The 7,579-nt window shown below is 47.7% G+C and overlaps 1 protein-coding gene across 1 annotated transcript in view; it reads right to left on the bottom strand.

Annotated features, from left to right (window-relative positions):
- LOC115082204 (myosin tail region-interacting protein MTI1-like) overlaps positions 1-7,234 on the bottom strand; it is a gene marked incomplete at its 5' end in the record, with an annotated part of 34,082 nt that extends 26,848 nt beyond the window's left edge. The window contains 2 exons of the mRNA XM_029586454.1: positions 1,995-2,108; positions 7,108-7,234. Of these exons, the coding sequence (XP_029442314.1) occupies positions 1,995-2,108; positions 7,108-7,234 (241 nt within the window). The remainder of the gene's footprint in view (positions 1-1,994; positions 2,109-7,107) is intronic.
- Positions 7,235-7,579: the final 345 nt, after the last annotated feature.

Here is a 7,579-nt window from a genome sequence, read left to right on the forward strand (position 1 = left end):
GGTAATGGGACCCTAGCACCATGAAGCGTAGAAACCGCTGATGACGCTCTCGGATACCGATATGGAGATAAGCCTCCGTCAAGTCCAAAGAAGCCAAATATTCTCCCTTGTGGACGGCCGCAATAACAGACCGTAGAGTCTCCATCCGAAAGCGAGGCACTCGCAGGGCCTTGTTTACCCCTTTGAGATCCAGGATGGGTCGGAAAGTACCCTCCTTTTTGGGAACCAGAAAATAAATGGAATACCGACCTGTTCGCAACTGGTCCGGTGGAACCGGAGTCACCGCCCCCAGAGCCTGTAAGTGATCGAGCGTCTGAGCTATAGCCAGCCTCTTTTCCATCGGACCGCACGGCGATACCAGAAAGAGATCCCGGAGGGGACGTACAAAATCCAACTCGTAACCGTACCGGACGACGTCGAGGACCCATTGATCCGAAGTTATCTTGACCCATTCCTCCCAAAACCGGGACAGCCGTCCTCCGATAACGGGAACGGAGGAATGGGCCTGCGCACCTTCATTGCGCGGGCTTAATGGCAGGAAAGCTTTGTGAGGAGCCTCCACGTTGAGGCCTCCTGCCCCGAAAGGAAGGGGTCCAAGACTGGTTCCTCGTAGCCTGTTGTCTCTGGGAAAAGGCACCTCCTCGTCCCGCACGAAAACGCCGTTGACCCCGAAAACGAGTCCTAGCATTCCCAAACGGCCGTGATGGACGCGGCTTATCCTCCGGCAACTTATACACCTTGTTGTCGCCCAGGTCCTTAATAAGCTGATCCAACTCCTCCCCAAAAAGCAACTTGCCCTTAAAAGGAAAGGAGCCTAATCTCGCCTTTGAGGTGGCATCCGCCGCCCAACGACGGAGCCACAGCAACCTCCGAGCCGAAACAGCCGAGGACATGATGCGGGCCGAAGTACGCAGTAGATCATATAATGCATCCGCGGTATAAGCGACCGCAGCCTCCACACAATTGGCCTGCTCAGCCACAAACTAACCAGACCAGGACCGCAGGTTATGCCTCTCAATCTGCTGGAGTCAGAGAATATACTGGAGGATCGCAGGTGGCACACCAGTATATCTAGGGGGTGCTTTCAGTTTTCTCTCTGACTCCATCTGCTGGAGGGGAGGCATAACCAGCTGTCTGGACTGATCCTGGTACGTACAGGGAACTGTAGGTGGCACTGGGGTTTATGAGGCAGTGTCAGAGAAACTCTCTCTGTCTCCATCTGCTGGCAGGGAGGCATAAACCCAGGAGTCTGGACTGATCTGGAGCAAGAACAGGAACATCCACTTCTGAAAATACTTACATGCGAAAGTACTTGGGTTCAACAGTGCGCAGACACCTCCACCAGTTGACCCAGACCCTCCAGTACCTTCGCTCTGATCCCCCACCAGTTCACCAGGAAATCCACCCCAAAGCTGCAGAGAAGAGACAGCGTGATTTCTGAGAGTCAAGTAGCAGGTGGAAAGATGCACAGACAAGTTCGGTACTGAATGCCCGTAGAGCGCTTGAAAGCAGCACCTGAGTGTGTACTTCTGAACCCCCAATCACCCCTTATCTTACCTGCTCACATTTATATGCAGCACTGCGAGTACATGCGACTCTGGAGCATCACAAAATTGCACACAAGCGTACATGCTACTTACACACCAACCAGTGCGTAACTCTCTGAAAATTACCTCCATAAAACAAAGTTTTATGCACATAAATTGCTATTATACATTTGTCAGGGGGCTCGAGCATATAAAAGTATGGATTCTGTGCATAAAAAATAGATATTCTGGGGATAGATCCTATTATGTAAATCACACACCCTGCGGCTTTGGGTATGTGAATATAAATACAAGACACAGACACAACCAATGCCTGCCACAGAAACCCTGTGAGTGATTACAGGGATCTGCAGAGGAGCTTGTGAGAGGGTCTCTGCACTTTCCAGCTGCTCCTCCCACTCCTCAGCTCAGCAGTTTTACCCCGGTCCCTCCTATGTCTGCACTCACCTGAGCAGCTGCTTTTCCCAGTTCCTCCTTCCTCTGATCCCGACACATCCCTGATGTACGGCTCTTCCCCTCGTTCAATGTGGGATATAATCTCAGGGGTGACGGAGGGAGAGCCTGTTTCTGGGCAAGAACGCTGCATTAGGTTTCCCAGAGTCACTCCGCATAATATCATTGGTTAGTTTACGAAGAGAACATGTACTGAATGGAAATAATACAGAGATGGAAGGAGGGAGACTCGGAGGAAACATTTCTTGACTGAGAGGGCGGTGAAGGCCTGGGAAAGCCGACCAGAGGTGGGAGAAACCAGCTCAGTGACAGAAATGGAGCAGGTTAGGGGCAGATACCAGAGGCACAGATAAGGGAGACCAGAGACAGGTAGGATCAGGAGGGACACAACAGGTAGTGTGGAGGGTGAGGGCTACAGAAAGACCAGGAGTCCAAAACTGCCAGAAAGCCTCTGTGTAACTATTACAAGAACAGTTACCCCCTCACAACATGTATGAATACCGTACATTGTACATGCATGAACTAAGCGTGACCTGATGCAGATTTGATTCTGTTAGGCTAAGGATACCCTGTGCTCACACCTGAAGAAGGAACTGCGGGGTCTCAAAAGCTCACGCACCAACTTCATCTGTGGATGACTCTTATGCCAGTCTAACAAGAGAGACCACTGCCCGCAGAGGGTCCAGCTTCCTCCAGGATGATAAGGGTTACAGAGCTCTGTTAGTCAAGTTTACTACGCACTCTAGAGATAAATCAAAGTCTCAGACTCTTCTCCCAATGTCAGGAGTCTGTCTGTTTGTCCTTCCACTGTCTGCAACTCTTCACTCCCTCTCTTCCCTTATTTATCTCCCCATCCTCCTCCCTTCTCTTCCTCACTACAATTACTAAGAAATATTTTCCCTTTCCATCCTGTTACACTCCCCTCCCACTCCCTCCCACCTCCTCTCCCTCATTTATCCCCATCCCCTCCTCTTCCTCACTACAACTACTAAAAAATACTTTCCCTTTCTATCCTGTTACACTCCCCTCCCACCGCCATTAGCACCCTCTCTCCCCTCCTCCAGCAGTTGCAACTCCACATCATCTTAGACTAAACCTCATCCAGTCCCACTCCCTCACACCCTCCCCCCCTGCTCGCCACTCCCCCCTACACACTAGCGCTCTCCTAAGCCTTATAGCCGCTCTCCTCCCAGCCTTGTCCAAATGGCTTCTTTCCCCATACGCAAACTTAGATACAATCACCACAGACACACATCTCTCTGCCGCCCACACTCACACCCACAACCAAGTTCACTCCTCCCAGTCATGCTCACCCCACTCACACAATTCCTTAGCATCACAACCCTTACCATGCTCCTGATCAACTCACAACCCCTAACCAAAAAAACCCTCATTCTAAATGACCTGCTCCTTGAAGAAAAACCTGATATCTGCGTCATAACAGAGACATGGTTAAAGGAAACTGATACTGTCCTCCTCAACCAACTTCCCATCATAGAATATGATATCTACTCCATCCCCAGACCAAAAAAAAAAAAAGAGGTGGGGGCCTCCTCCTGGCTTCTAAGAAATATCTCAAGCTAAAGCAATTCCCAGTCAACCTCCCACCCATATATGAAGTGGGTCTCTTCAAATCTCCGCATCTCCAAATATGCCTAATATATACCCCCCCCCCCCGGTACCTTAGATTCCAACATTTCCCCAATCATAGAATGCATCGCAGCAAACATTTCCAGAGACACACCCACCATCGTGCTTGGAGACTTCAACCTCCACATTGACTCTCTTCCCCTCTCTCACAGCTGTGAGTTGCTCCTTGCTTCCCTCAATGCCATGGACTTCCAACAAATCATAACCAACCCTACCCACAGAGCAGGCCACTCCCTCGACCTTATTTTCATGAACTCCTTTCTCCGCCCAAACCCACCCACTTACACACCTGTACCCTGGTCCGACCACTTTCTCATTAAAACTACCTGCACAATAAAAAATATCCCTAAACCCTCTAATACAAAAACCACTATACAATTCAGGAAATCATGCCCCATAGATGACCTCATAGACACCCTTACTGACAACCTCCAACAACTAGACCTCTCTGACCCCCAATCCACCATCACCTCTTGGAACCTCATCACTAACGATGCAGCCAACAAACTCTGTCCATTAATAACAAAAGAAATCTGGACATCTATAAAATCAAAACAACCATGGTACACCTCTGAACTAAAACGTTTAAAACACCAACTCAGAACTCAAGAAAAAAAATGGCGCAAAGATCCTTCACGCATACAGATCAAACACTCTCAAAACCAAATGAGATCACTACGCCATCAGAATACACAATTTTCAATTCAATCCCAAAGCCCTTTTCTCGCTCATCTCTGACCTAACTAGAACATCACCAAAGATTACACACTGCGAAGAAACCAAAACCAAATGTGACAAGCTTGCTCAATTTTTCCATAATAAAATAACCAACCTTACCACGCGCTTTCCCATCTCATCCACACCCAAACTTCCCCCACTATCCTCGGACGCTAAAATGAACACATTCGAGACCACATCTGCCTCGGAAATCATTTCAACACTAAAGATAATGAGACCTGCCTCCCACCCAAAGTTCTTTTATCTATCCCAGACTGCATTGCCCAACCGCTAGCCGACATCATTAACACTTCCATGACCACTGGAAATGTACCCAACCAGCTTAAACTAGCCATGGTAAAGCCTATCCTAAAGAAACCAAAACTCAACCCAACTGACTTATCAAACTACCGCCCCATTTCCAATCTACCCTTCCTTGCCAAAATTCTTGAAAAAACTGTCAACACACAGCTATCTAACTACCTAGATCAGCACCAGATACTCTTTCCATCACAACACGGTTTTCGAAAACACTTTAGTACCGAAACCCTCTTGACCTCCCTCTCTGACTACATCATTAGGGGCCTAGACAAGGGTCACACCTACATTTTAGCACTATTAGACATCTCCGCAGCCTTCGACACTATTAATCACTCCATACTACTCGACAGGCTGTCTGAAATTGGCATATCAGGGATCCCCCTCCACTGGTTCAAATCATACATAAGTGACAGACACTTCAAAGTAAAAATCGAAAATCACGAATCCAAACCCATGAGCATAACAAGGGGCATACCCAAGGCTCCTCCCTATCCTCTACACTCTTTAACATATACCTCCTTCCTCTCTGCCACCTACTTTTGAGTCTTGGCCTCCCACATTTTATCTATGCAGACGATGTGAAAATTCTCATACCCATCACTGACACCTTATCCAATGCCCTAATAAAATGGGAAAGTGCCCTCTCCTCCATTAACAGCCAACTCAACCTAGCCCTTAATACTAACAAAACCGAACTTATGATTATTGCACCCCAACACCTCAACCCGCTACACACCGCCACAAACTCACCCATTGCCCTCCCAGTCTTCTCACAAAACCTAAGGGACTTAGGAGTTACCCTTGACACACAATTCAACCTACAGAAATTTATCTCCTCCATCCTCAAAGAATGCTGCCATAAGCTACACATTCTAAAAAAACTTAAGTCTATTCTACATCCTAGTGACTTTAGAACAGTCCTACAGGCCCCTCATGCTATCTAAACTAGACTACTCTAATGCACTTCTCCTAGGTCTTCCTAAAAACACCACATCTCCATTGCAGCTGCTACAAAATGCAACTGCAAGCATACTGACAGGTACATGCAGAAAGGAACACATTACACCCATCCTCAAACAACTCCACTGGCTCCCCATTACCTCAAGAATCCAATTCAAGACCCTTACTCTCATACACAAAGCCATCCACAATCCAAATATGCTTTGGTTCACTGACACTCTCCATCTCTGCTCTACTACTGGACCCATTAGAACGCCCCATCTTGCAACCATCCACACTCCCTCTCCCAAACTCTCACTACTCACATCCACCAAACAACAATCAATCTCCTTAGCCGGCCCCTCCCTATGGAACTCAATGCCTATCAATTTACGCCTTAAGATTTGCCCGAAGAAATTCAGACAGAAACTTAAGACATGGCTGTTCACACGTGCCTACACATGGTACCTATCCCACTTGATACCTAACCTACCCCTTATCTCCGCTATCCCCTTCGTCTTCTCTCTTAATACCTCTTCCCTGTCACCCCTCCCCCTCCATCTACCCTCCAACCCCCCTACTCCATCTCTCCACCCTTGATACATATACATAATGCTTCATACTTCTCTCCTCCTTTAATCTTTCCCCCTGCCTCTCTTTGCCCCCTCTTTTTTGCCTTTACGCAGCACTTCCAACCCCTTCATCTCTCCCTCCTACATATTGCGTATACACAATTTTGTATCCTTCCTGTATACCGATTGTACATAATGTTGATTGTACATACTTTTGATTGTACATAATTTGCTCCGCATTTAATGACAAGTACTGTTCATAATATCCCACTGTTTCCCCCTCTCCCCCCCCCCTCCCCAGACTATCAGTTACAATGTAAAGCCCCGTTGGCTGATTTCTCGTTTTATGGAAACCAATGTGATGTTTTCTTAACGAATGTCAGTATATAAAAAACATTAAATAAAATAAAGAAATACTTTCCCTGTCTATCCTGTTACACTCCCCTCCCACCTCCTCTCCCTCATTTATCCCCATTCCCTTCCTCCACCCTCACTACAATTATTAAGAAATACTTTCTCTTTCTTTACTTTTTGTGACCTGGAAGTTTTCTCCTTCATTTTTGTACTTGCAGTTCAATATGAACTTGGGTTAGGACTGGTGCCGAGAGTCTTCATTCCCAAATACCTGGTAATTTCTCTCACCCCCCCCCCAGTTTATAACCCTCCCAAAATATTAGCCAGCTCATTGCAGTGAGGGTCCAGATCTGGAGAGGAAGGGGTTGGGATCATACATCAGAGCTCCTTCTGAGACCCTGCAAACATGGACCCTGAATGTAGCCACCAGCAGTCACCCCTGAGCTATGACCACGACTCTCTCTCCCTACAAGAGCTATGAAGATCCAGTTTCACTCAATTAAATATTCTGTGCTCCCCCTCCTAAAGACAGGAATTTTTAAAGTGCTCCTTACCCAGTGAGAAGAGGGTCTGATAATTCTCCTTCATCACCTCCTTGTAAAGCTCCTTCTGCCATTCCTGTAAAGACTCCCACTCCTCCTGGGAGAAAGAGACAGCGACGTCCTCAAAGGTTACTGAGACCTGAAACGCAAACCAGAAACCCTCAGCACCTTCTGCAGGACTCGGCAGCGCGAGGGTGTAAATAATTCACAGTCACATAACATCCAGTGCCAGGGCAGGACTGTATTTCAGGGGACCTCGAAGTGCTGGGGCGCAGAGGGCAGAGTTTTTGCGTGTAAGTAAGTCACTGTCAGAAAACCCAGACTCAGTGTGGGACGACCGTGACTGGAAACTAATTGCACACAAAACCCGAGGCACCAACGTTTGAGCGATTCCTGATCTCTCTCCCGACACTCAGGAGGGGCTCTAAAGTGCCTTTTCCCTGCCCCGGGTCCACTTGGGGTCCTATTAAAGTCAGTGCTGACT

Source organism: Rhinatrema bivittatum, unplaced genomic scaffold, assembly GCF_901001135.1.
Source record: "Rhinatrema bivittatum unplaced genomic scaffold, aRhiBiv1.1, whole genome shotgun sequence".
Taxonomy (NCBI): domain Eukaryota; kingdom Metazoa; phylum Chordata; class Amphibia; order Gymnophiona; family Rhinatrematidae; genus Rhinatrema; species Rhinatrema bivittatum.